Source organism: Hypanus sabinus, unplaced genomic scaffold, assembly GCF_030144855.1.
Source record: "Hypanus sabinus isolate sHypSab1 unplaced genomic scaffold, sHypSab1.hap1 scaffold_2031, whole genome shotgun sequence".
Lineage (NCBI taxonomy): Eukaryota > Metazoa > Chordata > Chondrichthyes > Myliobatiformes > Dasyatidae > Hypanus > Hypanus sabinus.
This window is the reverse complement of record NW_026780132.1, coordinates 19,532-45,322: the sequence shown is the minus strand read 5'-3', so window position 1 is coordinate 45,322 and position 25,791 is coordinate 19,532. Positions and strand designations below refer to the sequence as shown.

Genomic DNA, 25,791 nt, shown 5'->3' with positions numbered 1-25,791 from the left:
CTCAGTCCATCCCCTTTTTCAGAGACTGGGCCAGATGGACTGCATCCCAGCTCACTAGGTTTTTTAATCCTCCATGGAATTAATTTCCATCTTCTGCAGCCCCGTGTTGTCCCAACCACTCACCTTCCACTCATGTCATTATTTCCACCTTCCCACCTCCCCCTCACCTGGATCCACCTCTCACTCCCCAGCTCTTGCCCCATCCCCACCCCTCACCTCTTTTCTCTGACTATTTCCTGTCCACTCTCAGTCCAGAGGGAGGGTCTCGGCCCGAAATGTTGACGGTCCATTTCCCTCCACAGATGCTGCCCGACCCACTGAGTTCCTCCGGCAGTTTGTTCTTTGGTCTGTATAACCCGTGTTAGTATGGGGAGCGGGATTTTACACCATATTCCAGGTACAATCTCAACAAAGTCCAAATAATCGTTAAAGTCATTTTCACTCTTATACCTAATAACTCTTACAATAAATACAATGTCAAGACAAGTCACTTTTATTGTCATTGCGACCATAACTGCTGGTACAGTACATAGTAAAAATGAGACAACGTTTTTCAGGACCATGGTGTTAATTACAAAAACTAGACTGAAGTACGTAAAAAAACAACACATAGCAGAAAAAAAAAACAAACACAACAACGACACCAGACTACAGACCTACACAGGACTGCATAAAGTGCACAAAAACAGTGCAGGCATTACAATAAATAATAAACAGGACAATAGGGCAAGGTGTCAGTCCAGGTGCTGGCTATTGAGGAGTCTGATAGCTTGGGGGAAGAAACTGTTACATAGTCTGGTCATGAGAGCCTGAATGCTTCGGAGCCTTTTCCCACACCTTCTACCCAATGTACCTTCTACCTCCCTCCCTACCCACTGCACCTCAGTCCCTCACCATTAAACACACAGTTTTTGTTTCTCCTACAGAACTGGGTGATCTCACACTGGGCTCCAGCTGACCTGTTGCTCCCACTCACTCCTTTTGCCTCCGTCTGCCTGAAACCTCTCGACAAAAGACACAGAACATTGAACAGTACAGTACCTGAACATGCCCTTCGGCCCAAAATGTTTTGCTCAGCTAATTAAATTAGGAATCAAATGGCCAAATAATCCCTTCTGCTGACATAATGTCCACAGCTTCCTCACATCCAGGTGCTGATTTAAATATCTCTTAATATTGTGTCTGCCAGAACCATCACCCCGGCAGCACATCATAGCAACCCTCCACTCTGTCTGGTAAAAACACTTGTACCTCACATCTCCTTTCAAACTAGCCGCTCTCACATCAAATACATGGCCTTTTGTATTAGACATTTACAACCAGGATAAAAAAATATTGTCTGTCTTCTCTATCTATGCCTCTCATAATTTTATACACCTCCATCATCTCACCCTAGCCTATATCACTCCAGAGAAAACAACCCAAGTTGTTATAGCTCATGCCCTCGAATCCAGGCAATATCCTGGTAAGCCTTTTCTGCACGCTCTCCAGGGACATTGACATCCTCCCTGGAATGAGGCAGCCAGAAATGTATGAAATACTCCAGATGTGGCCAAACTCACGTTTCATGAAGCTGCAACATAACTTCCTGAATTTTGAATGCTATATCATGACTAATAAAGGCAAGCATGTCATTTGCCTTCTTAACCAGCCTGTCAATCTGTGTAGCCACTTTCAGGGGGCGATGAACTTGGGACTCCAAGATCCCTCTGTTCATCGACACTGTTAAGGTCTTGTACTTGACACTGTAGTATCTCTATCATTGGCCTAGCGAGCTGCCAAGATGATCATCACTAATCAAATCTCACAGAGATTTCTCAGGTCCTGTTGAATTTATTGCCAAGTGCACAAGTACGGGAAGGTACAGGTACAAAGAGACACCGATTTGTGGCAGCATCACAGGCAAGTACATTCAGATAACACACGGAACACAAATTATACGATTCTCTGTCAGTAACAATCTGTAAATATAAGTTTTATATCATTAACAATATGGAAACAAAAATGTATCAATAATCATAAATATACATTCTCTGTCATTAACATTATACAAATATACATTTTTTCCAAGAGCTGACTTGGAAATGTTTAATTTGGTCCCTCAGCCAAATTGTTGACACAGTTTGGGAACAACTGAGCTCCAAGCACTGGTCGCTAAAACACCAACTGGGACATCCTGTAGGGCCAAGAAGGGTCTGGTTATTCTTTCTCTTTAAACACAGGACCAGGAACAGGCCACTTGGCCCATCATGTCCATCCTGTAATTTAATAATACCCAACACCAGTCCATCCTTGCTCCCATCACCAATCCAATCTACTTTGCCCAGACCATTAGCCCCACTTGCAGGTCAACAGTCTGCCAGCAATTGTCCCCCAAAGTGGTGAATATCTCTGCTCGCCACCACCATGGCCTCAGACATTTCCACAGACGAGCCCCCTTGTCCCTTGTGTCATTGCTTCACACCAATGGGAAGAGAGTAATTCCTCTGTTGACTGTGGGGTGGGGTGGGTGGGTCAGACCATTGTTACCTCAGCCAGTAAAGTTCAACTGTTTCTGCGCCAGTGTGATGTAAGGAATTGCACACGCGATGTCAGATCCCAATGTGGGGAACCCACACATGACATCAGGTATGTGGGGGCGCAGAGTGACAGCACATGTGGGTGAGAACTTGTTTTCAAAAGTTGTTTACTGGACATTTTTAATGATTTCATGGGGATAATGAAGAAAGCATAACAGATGTCATCGCTGAACCCAGTGTTGTGTGAGGAAAAGTCCCCTGCCACATGCCCGGATTTGCCATGTTGTTGACGGAGTGGGCAGCATGGCCATTTTCTTGAATTGGGTCACAAAACCCCAAATGTTTCTGGGGAGGACTTTCCAGGGTGATCTGGTTTGGGTGGTTCAGCCAGTGCAGTAATCTACTGTTTACTATTTTCATAAACAATGGCTTGACTGATGTAAACCGGATTCGGCTGCAGTGTAAACACAGGAGTCTTTGTCTCCTGGTAAACCAAACACCCTGACAATGAGAACCACAGATACCCCTTCCTGTAAGTCAGTGTATCATTCAAACAGCTGTTTGCTGAGAGGAATGGTCATTGAAGTTCTCCCAGATATAGTTGAATAGAGTTGAAGTGGAGTTCAGGGGTGTCACATTAAAAGGACAGGTCAGCCAGACCCTCTGTTTGGTCCATCTGACTAACCTTCCTGAACATTGTGTTTGTGACAGAGCCCCAGAGTCTGGGAACAGCTGAATGGCAGGAAGCAGGGGGTGATGCTGAGGGCAAACACGAGGAAATCTACAGATGCTGGAAATTCAAACACACACAAAAGGCTGGTAGAACACAGCAGGCCAGGCAACATCTATAAGGAGAAGCACTGTGGACGTTTCAGCCCGAGACCCTTCATCTCCTGTCCTGACGAATGGTCTCGGCCTGAAACGTTGACAGTGCTTCTCCTTTTTGATGCTGACAGGCCTGCTGTCTTCCACCAGCATTTTGTGTGTGTTGTTGAGAAAAGCTCAAGCAAGTTTGCAGCAAGTAATTTCAAAGTATTTTTTATTTGGAAAGATATTAAGTATAAACTCTCCCCTTCGTTTCCATCTCCCCACTCAGAAGTGACCAAAAGCTGCTTCACAGGATGGAAGACCTTGAAATGAACAAACACTGAGGGAATGTGAGTGAATTTAAAGAGCTGGGATACTGACAGCACATCACCAGAGCTGGAGTGATTGCAACTGTTCTGACAGAGGCATAACTGGTACTTTTGGGCACATTCGGTCTCACTCCAACTATATCCTACCTTCCTTTGTACAGGTATGTAAGGTCTAAAGGACCAGTGTTTGAGTAAAGGAGACTCACCAAACTTTCTCCTGACTGAATTACTGGAGTCTCCGAGTCAGATGGGTTCTCTCCAGTTGATGATCTCCGTCCTCGGGCTGGTTCACTTGTTGCTGTTCCCTCGTCTTCAGTCGTGGTTTGCTTCCAGTTGTGGGCTTTTCTTCCAATAAATCTCTCACCACAGGTCTAACTTTAACATGAAAGATAATGAAGTATGTTAACAATACAAAGGAGGTCAAAACATTTCTGCTCACTGAAATCTAAAGATTGAAGACAAATATAATGATCTGAATGTTCCTAAATAAAAACTCACTGAAAGACATAAGTCACAGGAACCGAATGAGGTGATTTTATCCATCGAGTCTGCTCCACCATTCAACCATGGCTGATTTTATTCCAAAACAATATTCCTGCCTTCCTCCTGTAACCCTGAAGCTCAACTCAAGTCATTTTTATTGTCATTTCGACCACAACTGCTGGCACTGTACATAGCAAAAATGAGACAACGTTTTTCCAGAACATGGTGTTACAGGACACAGTACAAAATCTAGATGGAACTACGTAAAAAAAACAACACAAAGAGAAAAAAAAAACACACACAAACAACAACTACACTAGACTACAGACCTACACAGGACTGCATAAAGTGCAGGCATTACAATAAATAATAAACAGGGCAATAGGACAGTAAGGTGTCAGTCCAGGCTCTGGGTATTGAGGAGTCTGATAGCTTGGGGGAAGAAACTGTTACATAGTCTGGTCATGAGAGCCCAAATGCTTCGGTGCCCTTTCCCAGATGGCAGGAGGGAGAAGAGTTTGTATGAGGGGTGTGTCGGGTCCGTCATAATGCTGCTTGCTTTGTGGATGCAGCGTGTAGTGTAAATGTCCGTTACGGTGGGAAGAGAGACCCCAATGATCTTCTCAGCTGACCTCATTATCCGCTGGAGGGTCTTGCAATCCAAGATGGTGCAATTTCGAACCAGGCAATGATGCAGCTGCTCCAATACTCTCAATACAACCCCTGTAGAATGTGATGAGGATGGGGGGTGGGAGATGGACATTCCTCAGTCTTCACAGAAAGTAGAGACGCTGATGTGTTTTCTTTGCTAGGGAGCTGGTGTTGAGGGACCAGGTGAGATTCTCCGCCAGGTGAACACCAAGAAATTTGGTGCTCTTTATGATCTCTACTGAGGAGCTGTTGATGTTCAGTGGAGAGTGGTTGCTCCATGTCCTCCTGAAGTCAACAACCATCTTTTTTGTTTTGTTCGTATTCAGAGACAGGTTGCTGGCTCTGCACCAGTCCGTTAACCGCTGCACCTCCTCTCTGTAAGCTGACTCATCGTTCTTGCTAATGAGACCCACCATGGTCCTGTCATTGGCGAACTTGGTGATGTGGTTCGAGCTGTGTGTTGCAGCACAGTCGTGGGTCAGCAGAGTGAACAGCAGTGGACTGAGAAGGCAACCCTGGGGAGCCCCTGTGCTCAGTGTGCTGGTGTTGTAGATGCTGCTCCCGATCCGGACTGACTGAGGTCTCCCAGTCAGGAAGTCTAGGATCCAGTTGCAGAGGGAGGTGTTCAGACCCAGTAGTCACAGCTTTCCAATCAGTTTCTGGGGGATGATTGTGTTGAATGTTGAACTGAAGTCTATGAACAGCGTCCGTACGCATGTGTCTTTTTTGTCCAGATGGGTTAGGGCCAGGTGGAGGCTGGTTGCAATGGCGTCATTTGTTCAGCAGTTGGTACGGTATGCAAGCTGCAGGGGGTCCAGTGAGGGGGGCAGCAGGGTCTTGATATGCCTCATGACGAGCCTCTCAAAACACTTCATGATGATGGATGTAAGTGCAACAGGGCGGTAGTAATTTAGTCAGGACGCTGAAGACATCTTCAGCATGGGAACGATGGTGGCGGCCTTGAAGCAAGTTGGAACGGTGGCGCCGCTCAGGGAGATGTTGAAGATGTCAGTGAGAACATCTGCTAGCTGGTCTGCACATCCTCTGAGCATCCTCATTCTCTCCTCAGATTATCACTCATTGCCTCCAAAGGAACCCCAAAAACAAACAACTGAGACCAGACCAGAAACACTCTGTCAACACCTGATGAGCCCGAGCAGCCCGATCTCCAGATCCATTTCACCAAGGCCACAATCTGTGATCGGGTCACACAGCTGAACGTGTCACTTACCGACCCCAGAATCCTCACACATCCTCCCCACATCAGGGATTCCCCCACAACCAATGTCCAGCAACCCGAGACTTCTGATTCATTATGGAAGGAGGAACATTCAGCCCCAGCTACAGAAGTACTGACCTGGTCAAATCCCAAATACTGACTATTCCATCTTCCCGGAGTCTACACCCCAGGTATACAGTCCAAACACCAATTTTCAGAGGACTCCCTTACTGCCGGTAACATGTGTCCGCCATTCAGAGTTCAAAGGCTGACACTCCTGCATCAACCGATGGCAGAATGGGAACCTGATAAACCTCTGACTGGGCCAGATATCGGGCTGGAAAACCTGGGCGTGGGTCACCAGCAGGCAGGGATACGTTTCACATTGTCTCCACCAGCTAAACTGAAAGCATTTTATCATTATCCGATTGTTAAATGAGAATTTGCCCAGTACAATTTGCCGTCGCATTTCCTGTAGGCTAACAGGAACAACAGGCTTTTCATTTCAAATTGAAATTAAATGCTGGAAACTCGGTACATCAGATTGGATCTATGGAAAGAGAAACTGTGGAAGACTCACTATCAGAATTGACGCTGCCCGATCTGCTGAACGGTTTCAGCATTTTCTCTTTTGACTTTAAATGATGCACAACTATTGACTGATTACAAGATGTTTGTGACGGCCTGAACGAAGTTGCACAAATTTAAGTCCCACATTCATTAGTTTTCTCTGCATTCCAACACAGGGTTAATGCATTCGACACAGTGAATGCTCACAACATCCTCCCCACCCACTATCAGTCTGTTACATCTGCTCCCGAGGCCACTAACTCTCAATGAGAGGAAGTGACCAGAGAGCGATAAAACTGTGCTCCACTCCCTGCAGATCCTGTGGCTGTTCCTGGCAACAGGGAATTTGCCTCTCCAAACATGACCAAAACAGGAAATATCGGACTCAACTTTAAATACTGGGAGTTTCCGTCTGGCAAAGATTAACACAGCGGCCGTTTGGTAACTTTGAAACTAAAATTGTAGTGACTGCCTTTATCCTCCCTCATTCTGCATTAAATAAATCCTCTGGCAGTTCCAGGTAACAAACACTGATTTCAGAAATAACTCCGTGAGGCAAAAGACTTCACAATGAAGGCAACGGTAGAAGAGAGATTGTCGACATTTATCATCGAGGTGGTGGGATACAGGCTGGACAGAGGTTGAACAAGATGGGCAGGGATTAAGCAGATGGAACGGGGGGGGGGGGGGAGCAGGGATCAAGGACGATCACTGATGGCCCTCCGGCAATACACAGATACAGCATTAACAGTACACACTACTATGTGCTAAAATGACAAAGATAGAGCAACAGGAACTTTGGCATTTACCCTTCTCCCTGAACCAACTTTTATCAACACATCGTAGAAAATATCCCCAGGTTCGAGGTGAAGGTCTCACAACCCGGACAGACCCCGGTAGGTTTTGTTCAGGAAGCGGGGTGAGACCGCGAGTTCGGGGAAGTTACTGGGACTCACTGCCCAGCATCGGTCGGGACCGAACTCAATACTCACCGCATGGATCTTGTCGGTCCCGCTCCGCAGAGAATGATCCGACCGGCCCCCGCGGCTCGCCCTCTCCCGATCCGGATCCCGTGGACAATCCACCGCTCCAGACCCGCTTCAACACAAAGAAAAAAAAATCACTGCCCAGCCCGGGAATGTGAGCATGCGCAGTGTGCTTATTGCGTCATCAGAGCGTGGGCGGGGCCTCGGAGACAAATCCGCAGATGCTGCCGATTCAAGTCAAGTCACTCTTATTGTCATTTCGACCATAACTGCTGGTACAGTACACAGTAAAAATGAGACAACGTGTTTTTTTTTCCAAGACCATGGTGTTACATGACAGAGTACAAAAACTGGACTGAACCACATAAAAAATAACACAGAAAAGAAAAAAAAACTACACCAGACCACAGACCTACCCAGGACTGCATAAAGTGCACAAAACAGTGCAGGCATTTCAATAAATAATAAACAAGACAATAGGGCAGTAAGGTGAATGTCCAGGCTCTGTGTATTGAGGAGTCCGATAGCTTGCGGGAAGAAACAGTTACATAGTCTGGTTGTGAGAGCCCGAATGCTTCAGTGCCTTTTCCCAGAGGGAAGGAGGGAGAAGTGATTGTATGCGGGGTGCGTGGGGTCCTTCATGATGCTGTTTGCTTTGCGGATGCCGCGTGTTGGGTAAATGTCCGTGATGGCGGGAAGAGAGGCCCCAATGATCATCTCAGCTGACCTCACTATCTGTTGCAGGGTCTTGCTATCCGAGATGTTGCAATTTCCGAACCAGGCAGTGATGCAGCTGCTCAGGATGCTCTCAATACAACCCCTGTAGAATGTGATGAGGATGGGGGGGGGGGGAGATGGACTTTCCACGGCCTTTGCAGAAAGTAAAGACGCTGCTGGGCTTTCTTTGCTATGGAGCTGCTGTTGAGGGACCAGGTGAGATTCTCCGCCAGGTGAACACCAAGAAATCTGGTGCTCTTAAAGATCTCCAGCGAGGAGCCGTCGATGTTCAGCGGGGAGTGGTCGCTCCGTGTCTTCCTGAAGTCAACAACCATCTCTTTTGTTTTGTTCAAATTCAGAGACAGGTTGTTGGCTCTGCACCAGACCGTTAGCCACTGCACCTCCTCTCTGTAAGCTGACTCGTCGTTCTTGCTGATGAGACACACCACGGTTGTGTCATTGGCGAACTTGATGATGTGGTTCGAGCTGTGAGTTGCAGCACAGTCGTGGGTCAGTAGAGTGAACAACAGTGGACTGAGCACGCAATCCTGGGGAGCCCCCGTGCTCAGTGTGATGGTGTTGGAGCGGCTGATCCCGATCCGGATTGACTTAGGTCTCCCAGTCAGGAAGTCTAGTGGACTGAACCATAAGAGAAAGAGAGAGACTGGAAAAGCTGATCGCTTCAGTTAGTCGCAGCTGAGGCTTGGAACTCTCCTATGCCCACAAGAGTGGGTTGATCATCGGTACACGGAACCACAACGAATGTGTGTGGCTGTCACTTCGCATAATCCATAGGAGTGGCGTTTGGAATACATTGTGTTAACCCTTGCCTGGGTATGTTGTGTGGTAACCCCTGGAAGACGGTATTCCGTGACAGGTCACTTTCGCTGTAAACTGGTATGTGGACGGATTCAACGAATAAGAACATCGTCGACGGTTATTTTGATGTAACGGTCTTTTCTATACGTTTCATTCTGGATTACAAATATCTCTCTATTTGTTGTGTGCTAATCCGTCCACATACAAGTTTTTATATATTTTTCAAAATATACCTATCTTTTTAACTAAAAAAATTTCGATCAAATTGACTCACTTATTTCTTCCTTTATTTGGAACAATAAGAGACCAAGAATTAATAAGTATCATTTACACAAATCTGAAGAAGATGGTGGACTTGCACTTCCTAATTTAAGAGTATTATTGGGCTGTGAACATTAGACAATTCTGTTTTTGGTTATATTGTCTTGATAAGAACCAAAATCCATTATGGGTTGATTTGGAATTAAAAGCAGTTAAATAATTTCATTTAACTTCAATATTAGGAGCTCCATTACTTTTACATCTCTCTAAAATTCCAAATTTAAATCTTTACCCGGTTATTAAACAATCCCTACGGATTTGGGTTCAGTTTCGTTTCTTTAAAAAATTTAAACAATTTAAGATGACTAGTTTTTTACATCGAAATTTCTTATTTATACCTTCAACAACTGACCCCATTTTTCTCCTATGGAAAAATAAAGGGATCCATTCTTTTACAGATTTATTTTGTGATGGTCCATTATGATCTTTGAAGAGTTCATTAACAAATTTTCTCTCGCTCATACACATTTTTTTGCAATATGTTCAGTTTAGTCTTTTTTACAACAATATTTACCTAAGATTCCATGTTTACAAGAATCTGATTTGTTGGATACAATTTTGAAAGTGAATCCCTTCGTGAAAGGTTCCATTGGCAGAATTTATAATTTATTTTTGTTACAAAACGAGAACCTATCACTAAAGATTAAACAAGATTGGGAGAGAGAACTTATTATGACCTTTGTTAATGAAGATTGGCTTCGAGTTTTGAAAAACATAAATTCTTCTTCTATATGTGCCAACCATTGTTTAAGTCAATGTAAATCTAGTCATCGTTATTATTTAACAAAGGAGAGACTATCTAAAATATTTCCTAGTATAGACAATTGCTGAGATAGATGTAGAACTGAAGTAGCTACTTTGTCACATATGTTCTGGTCATGTTCTTCATTAAAATAGTTCTGGAAATCTTTATTTTCTACAAGTTCTACAGCTCAGAAAATAAATTTACAACCTAATAGATTGACTGGTCTATTTGGAATAGTTCCACATCATATTCAGGGTATTTCATCTTCAGATCAACATGTAATTGCATTTGTTACACTACTGACAAGAAGGGCTACTTTATTAAAATGGAAAGATATTTCTTCCCCTACATTAATTGAATCGTTTTCTCAAGGAATGTTATGTCTTAGTTTGGAAAAAATAGAAGTAGAACCTTTGATCCTCGATTCGAATTTGAGAGTTCTTTTGCCAAATATCATAATTTGAATTATGCTATATGGTTTCCTTCCATTATTTTATAAATATGAAATGACGGTTGATAGACAATAGACAATAGATGCAGAAGTAGACCATTCGGCCCCTCGAGTCTGCACCGCCATTCTGAGATCATGGCTGATCATTCACTATCAATACCCAGTCCCTGCCTTGTCCCCACATCCCTTGATTCCCCTATCCATCAGATATCTATCCAGCTCCTTCTTGAAAGCATCCAGAGAATTGGCCTCCACCGTCTTCCGAGGCAGTGCATTCCACACCTCCACAACTCTCTGGGAGAAGAAGCTCTTCCTCAACTCTGTTTTAAATAACTGACCTCTTAGTCTCAATCCATGCCCTCTGGTACTGGACTCTCCCAACATCTGGAACATATTTCCTGCCTCAATCCTATCAAATCCTTTAATTATCTTAAACGTTTCAATCAGATCCCCTCTCAATCTCCTCAATTCCAGCGTGTACAAGCCCAATTTCTCTGCGTAAGACAGCCCTGCCATCCCAGGAATCAACCTAGTGAATCTACGCTGCACTTCCTCAATTGCCAGAATGTCCTTCCTTAAACCTGGAGACCAAAACTGTACACAATATTCCAGGTGTGGTCTCACCAGGGCCCTGTACAAATGCAAAAGAACATCCTTGCTCTTGTATTCAATTCCCCTTGTAACAAAGGCCAACATTCCATTTGCCCTCTTCACTGCCTGTTGCACTTGCTCATTCACCTTCATTGACTGGTGAACTAGGACTCCTAGGTCTCTTTGCATTTCTCCCTTACCTAACTCGACACCGTTCAGACAATACTCTGCCCTCTTGTTCCAGCTTCCAAAGTGGATAACTTCACATTTATTCACATTGAATGACATCTGCCAAGTATCTGCCCACTCACTCAGCCTATCCAAGTCTCCCTGTATTCTCCTAACGTCCTCTTCGCATGTCACACTGCCACCCAGTTTAGTATCGTCAGCAAACTTGCTGATATGGTTTTCAATTTGATCGAAATTTTTTTAGCTAAAAAGATAGGTATATTTTGAAAAATATATAAAAATCTAGGTAAAATCATTTTCACAGCATGAATACGACCTATTAAAGAAAAAGTAAGTGGATTCCATCTAGAAAATTGTTTCATGAAGTCCATTAAAGGAACTATATTCGCTTTATAGAGATCTTTATATTTTTTAGTAACTATAATACCTAAATATCTAAATGTATTAACAGTTCTAAAAGGAATATCATTATATACACTAACAGGGACATTTAATGGAAAAATACTCTTTTATTCAAGTTAAGTTTAAATCCAGAAAATTTAGCGATATCTTTAAGTGTTTCCAAAAGATTAGGAATTGATTCCTCAAAATTTGAAATAAAAACCAAAAGATCATCTACATAAAGAGAAATCTTATGTATGGTTCCATTCATAGAGATACCAAGAATACTTTTAGCTTCACGTAGTGTTATAGCTAGAGGCTCCAATACAAGATTAAATAATAAAGGGGTTAATGGACATCCCTGTCTAGTGCCACGAGAAAGTGAGAAAAAAAGAAGACCTGCAGTTATTAGGAATGACAAGCTCGATGGCGGCTTCCTGTCTGTGTTTAAAAGCCAAATGAATGATAAAATGGACTCGGCCTCACAATGTAACTCGACGTGACCCGGCACCATATGTCTGTCTGCACTGCACTTTCTCTGCAGCCATAATGCTTTGTTACAGTTATTGTTCTGTCGTATATCAACTCAGTGAACTGTTGTAATGTATCGATCTGTGTGGATGGTCCGTCAGGCAAGATTTTCACTGTAGCTCAGTACGTGATGATAATAAACGAATTCCCCATTTTAATTGTGTGGAAATATTAGACAGACTGAGCTTCTGCTCTGGAACCACAGAAGGAAACTGAACTGTTGTCATTTCTGTGGAAAGGAAATAAATGGAAAAGGATTCAATCTCTCATTACGATCTGCGGTAACTGGGATCAGGTGACCGGTGGTGGGTCTCCCAGATCAATATCAGAATCAGGTTTAATAGCACCGGCATTTGTCATGAAATTCGTTGTCTCTGCGGCAGCAATAGAACCTAATTCATAACTATAGATTTTAACAATTATGATTTAATATAAGAATATAAATATTACATAGTTAAATTATATAAATAGTACAAAATGAAAAAAAAAACGATATAATAAACTATTTTAATTGTGTGGAACTTTTTGACTGACCGGGTTGTTGCTTTGGAAGTAGTGGAGTGAAGCTTAACTGAACTGTACACATTTATGAGAAGCTCAGAGAAATAGAAAAGGCTAAATTCTCACATAAGTGGGTCAGACACCCAGAAACATCGGCTGTACTTCAGCAGGTAAAAACAGTGGAATGAAACATGCTGCAAATATTGCAGAAAAAAGCATACTGTTCACCACAACGAGAGGACGTGACAGATCCGGATCTCACTGCCGTGACTGAACGGGGAAACATGAAGCTGCACGTCACGTAGAGCAGTGACCCGCAGATGCTGCAGATCTGCAGAGAAACGTGAACAGGAAACGGGATCACGTGACCGCTTTGGTCTCCCACCGCAAGCAGACACTCCGGCTGCCCAATACTCTGTGGAAAGAGGCAAACTTGCCGCTCAGATCTCCTCTCACCTTAAATGTATTAGACATTTCAACCCCAAGGAAAAATATGTCGTCTGTCCACTCGATCTATTCCTCTCGTAATCTTGTAAATGTCCATCCACTCTCACCCCAGCCTGCGCCGCTCTGGAGAAAACAACACAAGTTTGTCCAGCCTCTCGTTCTCGCTCATGCCCTCTAATCCAGGCAGTGTCCTGGTAAACCTCTTCTGCGCCCTCTCCAAAGCCCCGACATCCTTCCGAGAATGGGGGCGACCAGAACTGTATGAAACACTCCAGATGTGGTCTAATCGAGTTTTATAAAACTGTGTTACGAGCTGTAACGTTTTAGAACCGAACCAGCAGCAATAGAGTTCACACTGGAGTCTGGTTTTGATGTTAAAACCACTCTCTTTATTAGTATCTATTTATAATATAGTAACTTAACGAAATAAAGGAAAGTTAGCAGTGTTATGTGAATATATGTGTAAATATAATTCCCAGACTATCGAGCCTGAGGGAACAAAGCTTAGAGTCTTACAGGGTGAAAAGGCCGTTACTTCAAAATACCGTTGACGAAGATCTTATCCGTTGAATCCGTCCACATACGAGTTATCAGCGAAAATGACCTGTCACAGGAATACCGTCTTCCCGGGGTTACCACACAACATACCCAGGCAAGGATTAACACAAGACATTCCAAAAACCACTCCTATGGATTATACGAAGTGACAGCCACACACATTCGTTGTGGTTCCGTGTACCGATGATCAACCCACTCTTGTGCCATAGGAGAGTTCCAAGCCTCAGCTGCGACTAACTGAAGCGATCAGCTTTTCCAGTCTCTCTCTCACTCTTTAGACTGGCCGACTGCCTGTCTGCAGATCTCTCTCTCTCTCTCTCTTATGGTTCAGTCCACAGTCAGCGCTGTCAGCCTGTGACTGACGTCATAGTCCCGCCTCCTCACGCCGGCGCTCTTAAAGAAACAGTCACTGTACGACCGCAGGCTCGTAACAGGCGCAACACAACTTCCCGACTTTTGAACTCAATGCTTCAACTAATAAAGACAACCATGCCCTTTGCCTTCTTATCCACCCGATCAATCTGTGCAGTCTCTCTCAGGGAGCGATGAACTTGGAGTCTAAGATCCCACTGATCATCAACACTGTTCAGGGATTTGCATTTAACAGTGTACTGTCGCATACATTCGACCTATCGAGCTGCCAAGATGATCATCACTAATCAAATCTCACTGAGATTTCTCAGGTCCTGTTTAATTTATTACCAAGTGCACAAATACGGGAAGGTACAGGTACAGAGAAACACTGACTTGTGGCAGCATCACAGGCAAGTACATTCAGATAACACACGGAACACAAGTTATACGATTCTCTGTCAGTAACAATCTATAAATATGTTTTATGTCATTAACAATGTATAAAATACATTGTGTCATGATCACTATTAAAATGTGCATTTTGTGTCAATAACAGACTTGGAAATGTTGAATGTGCTCCCTGTCTCCATTCCTCCTGTAATCCACAACCAGCTCCTGTGTTTTTGTCACAATGAGGGAGAGGTTGTTTTCTTGACACCACCGTGCCGGAGTGATGACTTCTTCTTCGTAAGTTGTCTCGTTGTTATTTGGGATTCGGCCAATCAATGTAGTGCCTTCAGCAAATCAAATTAGCAGATTGGATCCCGCCACTGCAGCCCCACAGTGCACTATGTACTGATTGCAAAGCTACGAGATTGCATGTGAATAGCCTCCCCTCCCCCAACTCCACTCTTTCTGCCTCACCAGCAGATTGGGACATTTCACATCTCGTTGCCTCTCCAGGACATTAAACTGTGAACAACTGTGGTCAGGGACTGATCTCTGGGGTACTCCAAACGCTACCTCCTTCCAGTCTGAAAACGACCCACTCATCCAGACACACACTACCGGCAGTTTATCGATCTCCAACGAAAAAGCCTAATCACCTACTCCTGAGGGTCAATACCATTGCTGACTCTGAGTTTACCACCGTCAAATGCCGGGAGGGACATAATAATCAGAAAGTCTCTAGTCACAGCCGTGTAAATAAAATGTGATCTCAGTCAGTGTGTGGCGCATGCTCAGAATGCGAAGGAGACAGACACAGACTGATGAAGGGGAGGAATGATCCATTTTGACACAGAGAGGGAAGAAGAGAGTTTGATGTTGACCCTGATTCCGGAACTGTGGCCAGTTAGAAGATGATATCTTGTTCCTCTAAATTGTTTTGAGATGTGACAGTGTTTTAATCAGAAGGCACCATGGAGACTAAAATTATTTCAGTTGAAATGTTGTCCTTCACCCACTGACGTGCTTTGTAAACTTTTAACAGTGTAGAAAATTAAAAGGATTTGTGTATGGGAATCTCGAACACAACAGCACGTTAGTTCCGCTCTGTCTGTCAGTTCACCAGCGCTTGAACACAAAGTACACTGCAGATGCTGTGGGGAAAGCAACACGTACAAGACGCTGGAGGAACTCAGCAGGTCGGGCAGCATCCGTGTAAATGAGCAGTCAACGTTTCAGGCCAAGACCGAAGACCGAGATCTACAGCTTCTCACTGGGAAGCGGCCGTTCACCTGCTCCGTGTGTGCGAAGAGACTCATTCAGTTAACCCACCTTGTGATGCTCCGGTGAGTTCACAATAAATAGAGGCCACATTTCTGTCCGGAGTGAGCAAAGAGTTTTACTCAATCATCCCAGATGCTGCAACACCAGCAACTTCATATCAGGGAGGAAGTTCAAATCAGCTCCGTGTTAAATGTTTAACCATCACGGTGACTGAAGGCAGCTGCAGGTTCATGAGGGACTGTTACTGTCAGATTCTGCAGTTCTTGCGGCTGCTCATCGCACCGAGGACTGAACCCTGGTCACTGAGCATTGGAGGAGTCTGTTCTGCTGATGTTAGCCTTAAACTAGACTGGTGTTTAATATTGTGGATCTGTGAAAGATAAATCAGTTTGTATCAAATCCCGTGTCTCACTGGAGAGGCCACTCGGCCCATCTTGTCCCTGCCCATGTTTCTGTTCCATATCGGTATATGAAAATATATCCCTGCCGTTCCCCTCTTGCTCTCCCTGACATGACAGGTTGCAACTGGTCACCACTCTATGAGATAGGAGATTTGTTACGTACCCCGTAACTGGGTATTTAAACAGCAGAGAAAGAAGAATCTGTTGGAGTCTGGTGGTACCAAACTAAAGGTGTTTATTAATAAAAATAAGCAAAACCATATCAATAATGCGAATATACATATAAAACAAGTTAGCAGTAATAAACCTAAAAGTGTAGGAATAATAACAAGCAATAATAAAGAAGCTCTATCGATGTCTAGGGGTAAATGAATTGTCATAGAAAAGTATATAGTTCAGTTCATGACTGCTGATGTAGTTATGGTTGTTGTATTGTAATCATTGGAGAGAGAGAGAGAGAGAGAGAGAGAGAGAGAGAGAGAGAGAGAGAGAGAATGAATTATGGTTTATCTGCAAGCTTTTTTACACTTTTACAAGGACACTGTCAGCTTCTGTGTTCTTCCAGAGAGAGAAGGGAGGAACTGTTTGATGGACAGCTGGGGCTCAGCACGGTGAGATAAGTAGGAGGTCCGCTGACAGACCTCCAGACACATGGTTTTGGACACTGAATGAGCTTTGTTGTGTCCACAGAAAAAGGTGGGTTTTGGAGGATCGATCAGGAGCATCGATCAGTGGCTCTCGCAGTGTGAAAAGGCTGTGACCAGTGGGGAGTTATTCGTGTGTCCATCCCTCGCCTGGGTTAATAACTCCACCACTGAAGAACGGTCCCGTTTGTAGTGTCACAGTCGGTGACATCCAAAGGATTTCGGAGGACGACGGGACTATCGACGGCGTCAGCTTACCTGAAGACACAAACCTCTCCTGTTCTCTCTCTCCATCACTACCCGACTCAATCCCACGAACTGAACCGAACTTCACTCATCACCGTCAGACGGTCTCCATTCACCCCGAGGCGTGAAGAAGCTTGGCTTTCCTATTTCCATACACACACACACACACACACACACACACACACACACACACACACACACACACACACACACACACACACACTCACACACACTCTCTCTCACACACACACACACACACACTCACACACACACACACACTCACACACACTCTCTCTCTCACACACACACACACACACACACACACACACACACACACACACACACACACACTCACACACACGCACACACACACACACACACACACACACACACACACACACACACACACACACACACACACACACATATAATCATTGCTAACCTGGTTGATATATCTGCATTTATATTGCTGTATCGCGTAGTTACTAATAAACAGCATTAGTTTACAGCAATACCAGACTCCACGGTGTTTTCTATTTCTGCTGGTTCTTTGACCCGTCACGGGGTACCTAACAGTATCTACTCCAAATATGAAAGATTAAAGGAAATAAACAGAAGTTAACAGTGTAATGCGGATATATAGCTCCCAAACTATCAAGCTTGAGAAACAATGCTTAAAGTCTTCAGATGGTAAAGTTGAAAAGTTCAGTAATCCACGGAATAAGCGAGTGAGAGGAGAGATTTGTAAATCCACACGAACATGTAGAGAGAAGGCCATTACGAAGAATTCCACACACATTCCACGCTGGGTAAACGAAATCACAGTCGCCGAAGATCTTATCCGTCGATTAGCTCCGAAATCCACTTAGAAATATCACCAGATGACAGTAACAGGAATATCGTCTTCAAGTGGTTACCACAGAACACCCCGGTTCCAGGTAAGGGACAACTAAAATGATACCACAGGATACTCCAGCAAATCCACACATATTGATGATACGAAGTGACAGTCACACATCCATTGTGCACTGCGTGCCGATGATCAGATCAACCGTACCTTTTGGGCATGGAAGAGTTGCAGCCTATAGCAGGCACACGCTGAAGTTCCAACAGCTTGTCTCCCTCTCCCTCTCCCGCTCCCGCTCCCTCAGGCTGCTGCAGCTTGTGTCTGACGTCACAGCCCCGCCTCACTCAGGCACTTAAAGTGACACTCACAGTAAACGGTCTCGTAACACAATGCACCTCTGAAGTTTGACAGCAGACTAGCGAGTGAATCTTCGATGGTGCAGAGTCAGAAACAAAAGAGTTGCCAGCTTGATTCAGGGGCTCCAGAGAGAAATGGGGTCCAGAGGAGGAGGACGAATAAGACCAGCAGGATGTGGTTAAAAGTGAAAGATTAGAAGTATTTGGAAACTGGTTGGTCGAAAAAAAAAGGTGGTTAATTTCTGCAAAACACAGGTGGAAATCAACAGATCAGGCAGAAATTTTGGAGAGGAATAAATAGAAAACTTTTAGGCAGAGCCCCTTCCGCATCCCTGGCCTGTGTACTCCGCTGCTTAGTTGCTCTCTGAATTGTTTTGTGTGTGTGCGTCTCTGTATTTCCAGCAACTGCAGAATCTCCTGTGTTTTATATCTGCATTTTACTTTGGCATTAGATATACGTTGATATTGAGTATATTGCTTATGGGAGCCGCTTTCTGCGTTAAAACAGCTGCAGATTTTTTCTATACCCATAAAAAAAAATGAGATATGGACATTGAACTGGTGCTTGCAGAAATGTTTAATGGCACCGTGATTACCCATAGGGCCATGCGTTAAGAATTTCGGCGGCGCTGAAGCGCCGATGAACTGCGCAGGCGTCAGGCTGAGGCCGTCCCTGAGTTTCACGCATGCGCGCAGTACACCGAAGCCTTTGAAAATGTCGGTTCCAGGTAAGAGTGATTCTCCGTGTTTTTATCTTAAACACCGATTTCGGGATAATTCCTCTGAATTTCGGACACCGTGACCAGCAACCCCGGGACAGTCCTGCTCTCTTCCCTCTCTCTCAGCCCCACGATCCGTACACGGACTCCGGGGAGCTCCCGGCTGATGAGGGAATGGGAACCGATGGATCTCTCAGACAGAGCTGAGCTCCAGCTATCTAAATGCAAGGATTAGGAACTCGGAGAAAGGGAACAAAATCTTTTACGTCACCAGTTGAGAAAATCGGCATTAGGACACTTTTCCGCAGATGCTACTTGGCCTGCTGAACTCCTCCAGTATTTTGTGTGTGTTGCTTCCTCTACCTCCTCTTGCTCTGGACTATTCTACCGGTGAGAACATGTTTTGTCCCATTCTCTCTGGGTACGTAATGATATCAAACACCTTTGCCCTGGGCAACAAGTAGCTTTCACATCACAAATGTGCCAGACTCCAATGAGACAGACTACTGCCCTTCCCTTCATATTCATTGGGATTTCATTCACTGAGTTCACCACCGTCAGTCATTGGGGGAGGATTCAGGGGGAATATTTATGTCGAATACAGAAACTAGTAATGCCTGTTTGCATTTTGGTGATTGAAAAGTTACTGGAGTATTTGCAAATGGGAAGAAGTGGAGTGATATTTGGAAATCTGACTTTTTAAAGCGTAATTTAGCAAGGAAATCGCATATGGACAATGTGCAAAAGCTTTGGTGAGAAAATCCTCCATTTCCTGTTACAGGCCTGCTATATCGGTTGTGTGAGAGTGCAGATGATCTCAATCAAACCCAGAGGAGATCAAAGTTCCTATTGACAGTGATTTGCCAGCTGTGAACATGAATACCTCTCTATATAAAATTCACTGTGCACATCTTGTCACTGGGTAAAAAATGCACAGTGCAAGATATATCTGCACACTGGTTATTACAAATTAGAGGGGAGATTATTACAAATTAGAGGGGTAGTGGAGGGAAGGAGGGGAGACCTCCAGTGTCCCTGATGCCCTCACCTACAAGATGTGCAGCTTGTAACCCAGCACTTCAATGAGCTGCAACTTGAAATGGGTGAATTCCAGGTCATCCAGCAGTTGGAGGAGGTGATAGATATGACACGAAGAGAGGTGAGTTATACCCAAGGTGCAGGACACAGGAAACTCGGTGAGAGTCAGGAAGGGGAATGAGGTTAAATAGCCATCGCAGAGTACTGCAGTAGCCATCCCCCACAACAACAGGTGGACCACTTTAGAAGCTGTTGGGGGGAATTACCTGGCAGAGGAAAGTCAAAAGGCTGATAGGGGATTCGTTAGTTATAGGAACAGAACAAGAGGGGACGAATATCCTAGTGGTAAGGCTTGCTAGTGGTAGTGAGCAGGGGAGGGGGTGATGTGGTTAAAATAAGTTGTAGGGGGAATGGGAGCCAGAATGACAGAACAGATAGTGGAGAGGGTGAATTGAATTGACTTTATTAGATACATACCTCATAAACATGAGGAGTAGAAATATTTACCTTATATCTCCATCTAAATGTGCAATGTGTAATTTATAGTCATTTATAATAGCTAGATTGTGCATTGGACAGTCAATATAACATTAAAATGCAAATGTATCAGTGTGAATTAATCAGTCTGATGGCCTGGTGGAAGATGATGTCCCGGGGACTGTTGCTCCTTTGGCTGTGGTACCGTTTCTTGGATGGTAGCAGCAGGAGCAGTTTGTGGTTGGGGTGAATTGGGCCTGTTGCTCCCTGATATTCGTTGGGCCCTTTTTACACACCTGGCCATGTAAATGTACTGAATCGTGGAAAGTAGATTGTGCAATGTATAATTTCCTTGTTTATATTTAGAGACATTTTTTGGTGTATAAAATGATGAGGGGTATTGAGCGTGTGAGTGGCCAGAGGAGTGTTTTTTCCCCCAGGGTTGAAATGGTTAATGCCACTTTTCCACACTCCCATAGACCCTTTGTCCATCTCCTGAGTAAATTGAGTTTGAAAAATATTTAAGATCTCCCCCATCTGCTTTGTTTCCACACGTGGATTGCCATTCTGGTCTTCCAGAGGACCAACTTTGTGCCTTGCAATCCTTTTGCTCTTAATCTATCTCTAGAATCCCTGAGGATTATCCTTCACCTTTTCTGTGACGGCAACCTCATGCCATCTTTTAGCCATCCGGATTTATTTCTTATGTGTCCTCTTGCATTTCTTATACTCCATAAGAAACTGACTGCCTATCCCTGTTATGCAATTCCATTTTGCGCTTTACCAGGGTCTGAATATCTCTTGCAATCCGAGTTTCCCTACAGTTTCAATCTTTACCTTTAATTCTGACATACCCGCTTTGTACTTTCAAATTTTCGCTCTGAAGGCCTCCCATTTAGCAAGCACACCTTTGCCATAAAGCAGCCTGTCCCAGTCCACAGTTGCCAGATCCTAGTGTTGATTCCAGGTGTTGATCCATGTCCTGAACACATCCACCTTTCCGACGCTGCTCCTTGTATTGAAATATACAGGGCTCAGCATATTCACTGCACCATGCTCAACTTTTTCATTCCTGACTTTGTCTGAGGCCTGAACAACATCTGTCTCCACAACCCCACCACTATCTGTTCTGTTATTCAGACTCCCATTCCCCCTGCAACTTTAGTTTAACCCTCTTTACCCCCACCTCCCACCATGCAGATCTATCACCCCTTTGGCTTTCCTCTCCCAGATCAATAAAAAGGAGGTGCATACCAGGTACAGGCAGATAGGAACAAATGGGGTACTTATGAAATACAGGAAATTCAAGTGAACACTTATGGAAGAAATAAAGGCATGAGGTTTCCCCAGCAGACAAGGTCAAGGAGAATCCTCAGGGATTCTGCAGATATGTTAAGAGCAAAAAGATTGCAAGGGAAAAAAATAATTCTCTGGAAGATCAGAATGGTAATCCATATGAAGGGATAACATAGACTTGGGGAGATTTTTTTTGCATCCGTATTTACTCAAGAGATGGACACCGAGTCTATAGAAGTGAGGCAAAGCCGCATCAACTTCATGGACCCTGTACAGATTACAGAGGTGGAGGGGTTTGCTGTCTTGAGGCAAATTAGTGTGGATCAATCCCCAGGGCCTGACAAGTTGTTCACTAGGACCCTACGGAAGACAAGTGCAGAAGTTATTGGGGCCTTAGCACAGATATTTAAATCATCCTTAGTGACAGGTGAGGTACTGGAGGATTGGAGGACAGACAATGTTGTTCTGCTGTTCAAGAAAGGCTGTAAAAATGAACTAGGAAATTATACGTGGGGGGGCTTGACATCAGAACTGGGAAAGTTATTGGAATGTGGGTCCAGGAACCAGGTATATACTGTAAGTATTTGGATAGGTGTGGACTGATCAAGGATAGACAGCATGGCTCTAGCCAATCTTTCAGAGTCTCTCGAGGAAGTTATCAGGGAAGTGGATGAAGGCAAGGCAGTGGATGTTGTCTACATGGACTTTAGCAAGGCACTTGACAAAGTCTCATATGGGAGGTTGGTCAAGAAGGTTCAGTCACTCAGCATTCGAGATTAGACAGTAAATTGGATGAGACACAGTCTTTGGGAGAAGTCAGAGTGTGGTAGCAGATGGTTGCCTCTCTGACCGGAGGCCTGTGGCTAGTGGTTACCACAGGGATCAGTGCTGGATCTGTTGTTGTTTGTCATCTATATCAGTAATCTGGATGATAGTGTGGTTAACTGAATCAGCAAATTTGTGGATGACAACAAGACTGGGGTTCAGTGGAGTGCAAGAAGACTATCATGGCTTGCAGTGCGCTGTGGACCAGGTGGGAAAATGGTTTTAGAAATGGAAAATGGAATTTAATGCAGTCCAGTGTGAGTTGTTGCACTACCAAGGGAGATCTTTCAGAGTGAATGGTCGGGCACAGAGGAGTGTTGTAGAAGAAAGGGACCAGGGAATACAAGTCCTTAATTCACTGGAAGTGGTATCACAGGTAGATAGGGATGGAAAGAATGATTTCAGCCCATTGCCCTTCATGAACCAAAGTACTGATAACAATAGATGGATGTTCGGTTGACTTCTAGAAGACATTGGTGAGGCCTAATTTGGAGTATTGTGTACAGTTTTGGTCACCTACCTACAGGAAAGTTGTAAAAGAAGTTCAGAGATTTCAGAGAAAATTCACAAGGATGTTGCCATGTCTGGAGGATTTGGGTTAAAGAAAATATTGAACAAATCCGGACTTCATTCCTTGGAATGCAGATGATTGAGGGGAGATTTGATTGTGATAGAGAGGCACAGATAGTGTTAATGCAAGCTGGCTTGTTCCATGAAGATTGGGTGGGACAACAACCAGAGGCCATGGGTTCAGGGTGAAAGGTGAAATGTTAAGGGGAACATGAGGGGAAACTTCTTCACATAGACGGTTATCCGGCTGTGGAATGAGCAGCCAGCACAAGTGGTGCATGTGAGCTCGATTTCAACATTTAAGAGGTTTGTGTTGGTACCTGGATGGCAGAGGTGTGGGAGTGGGCTGTTTAAATAGTTCAGCACAAACTAGATGGCCCAAAGGGCCTGTTTCCATGTTGAAATTTTCTATGATTGTGACAAGAACCTGAAATAATACAAAAATTCACTCTAACCCCTTTTGACAGCTGTGTGAACCAACCAGTCATTTCAGCAGGAATTTTTATGTGGCGTTAAAACTGTGACACTTTAAGTTAATAATACATAAAAGAAGATCCCAGCTGCAAGTCAAGAAAAACTATTTGCGTGCGAGTGTTTCAGTTACTGAGGGGCCAGGAACCCATGCAGCTCAGTGGGAACAGGGAATAATACCAACGGAGATAGTCAAACTGAGCCAGGGCACAGATTGGAGACGGCAGAAATGCCCCATTCTTATAGAGACAGGAAGAGAATCAGAGAATTAATGGTCATTCCAGATACCAGCACTCTGACCAGTCAGGAGATGATTTCTCTGTCCAGCTTGGGTAGAACCTCACTGAAACAGTGTGATACCAGATCAAGCCTTGGCAACTCAAGTAATCTCATCAGAAATGTTGTCCTACACCCATTGATGGAGTTTGTAAATCTTTTTACAGGTTAAAAATGAGAAGGAATTCGTCTTCAGGAAGCTCAAACACGGCACAACAGTTTTGTTGTCTCTGCCTAGATATTTAAGAAGTGGAGCAAGGGATCCAATTGACCACCCTTCCTGCTCAGACTGTGGGGAGGGATCCTCTCGGTCATTTGACCAACTGGCACGCCTGTAATTTACACAGGAGAAAGGCCTTTCACCTGCTCAGACAGTGGGAATGGATTCACCCGGTCATCGCAACTGAAGGTACATCAGCAAGTTCACACTGGACAAGGCCATTCACCTGTTCTGTGTGTGAGAAGGGATTCAGTCGGTCTTCCCACCTGTGGACACACCAATCAGTTCACACCACACCGGGCAGAGGCTGGTCAACTGCTGAATTTCTGGGAAAAGGATTCACTCAGTCATCTGACCTGATGGCTCACCAGCGAGTTCACACTGGGGAGAAGCCGTTCACCTGCTCAGAGTGTGGGAAAGGATTTACACAGTCATCTACCCTACTGGTACATCAGCGAGTTCACACTGGAGAGAAGCCGTTCACCTGCTCAGTCTGTGAGAAGGGATTCACTCAGTTAGCTACCCTACAGAGACACCAGCGAGTTCACACTGGGGAGAATCTGTTCACCTGCTCAGTCTGTGAGAAGGGATTCACTCAGTTAGCTACCCTACAGAGTCACCAGCGAGTTCACACTGGGGAGAAGCCGTTCACCTGTTCAGAATGTGGGAAGAGATTTAATCAGTCATCTAACCTACTGGTACACCAGCGAGTTCACACTGGGGAGAAGCCGTTCACCTGCTCAGAGTGTGGGAAAGGATTTACACAGTCATCTGCCCTACTGGTACATCAGCGAGTTCACACTGGGGAGAAGCCGTTCACCTGCTCAGTCTGTGGGAAGGGATTCTCTGACTCTTCCACCCTTCTGATTCATCAGCGAGTTCACACTGGGGAGAGGCCGTTCAGCTGCTCCGAATGTGGGAAGGGATTCACTCAGTCATCCCACCTCCGGAGTCACCAGCGAGTTCACTCCGAGGCGAAGCCATTCACCTGCTCAATTTGTGGAAAGGGATTCACTCAGTCATCTACCCTGCTGGTACATCAGCAAGTTCACACTGGGGAGAAGCCGTTCACCTGCTCAGTCTGAGGGAAGGGATTCACTCAGACATTCACCCTACAGAGACATCAACGAGTTCACACTAGAGAAAGGCCATTCACCTGCTGAGAATGTGGGAACGGATTCACTCAGTCATCCCACCTACTGGCACACCATCAGTTCACAATGGGGAGTGGCCATTGTTATGAATCTCTAGGTTTTGTTTGCTGTGGAGAGAGAGAGAGAGAGAGAGAGAGAGATTAAGAAGGCAAATGTGTCTGACTTGCAGCTTGTTTACATCGCGTGCAGCTTGTTTAGTTTTAACTGAGGACACAGACACTCAGAGACAGATAGAGACAAAGGAGGAAAAATGGAAGAATTGAAACCAGGGAACTAGTGGCCAAGGGTCACTGTTTGGAACCTTCCTTCGCCCACAAGGGTGGACAAATTATCGATTCACCATACATCGAATGTGTGGTTGTCACCTCATTTGATCCATAGCAGAGGATCTGATTTGGGGTATCCTGTGGA

At 44.6% G+C, this 25,791-nt stretch overlaps 1 protein-coding gene and 1 long non-coding RNA gene across 3 annotated transcripts; one reads left to right on the top strand and one right to left on the bottom strand.

The window, feature by feature from the left end:
• Positions 1-286: 286 nt before the first annotated feature.
• On the bottom strand, positions 287-7,683 carry LOC132387607 (uncharacterized). The gene is made up of 3 exons (XR_009509950.1): positions 7,571-7,683; positions 3,862-4,030; positions 287-1,002 (listed from the first exon to the last, which is right to left on the bottom strand). It is a non-coding gene; the product is annotated as an uncharacterized LOC132387607 (long non-coding RNA).
• An 11,352-nt stretch (positions 7,684-19,035) lies between these two features.
• On the top strand, positions 19,036-25,365 carry LOC132387608 (zinc finger protein ZFP2-like). 2 transcript variants are annotated; one of them, XM_059959980.1, is made up of 2 exons: positions 19,036-19,062; positions 24,174-25,365. In XM_059959980.1, the coding sequence occupies exon 2, from the start codon at positions 24,586-24,588 to the stop codon at positions 25,309-25,311; it is 726 nt and encodes a 241-aa protein (XP_059815963.1). In that variant the 5' UTR covers positions 19,036-19,062; positions 24,174-24,585; the 3' UTR covers positions 25,312-25,365. The 2 variants fall into 2 exon arrangements, with proteins under 2 accessions (XP_059815963.1, XP_059815962.1); XM_059959979.1 differs by lacking the exon at positions 19,036-19,062 and adding an exon at positions 20,039-20,212.
• Positions 25,366-25,791: the final 426 nt, after the last annotated feature.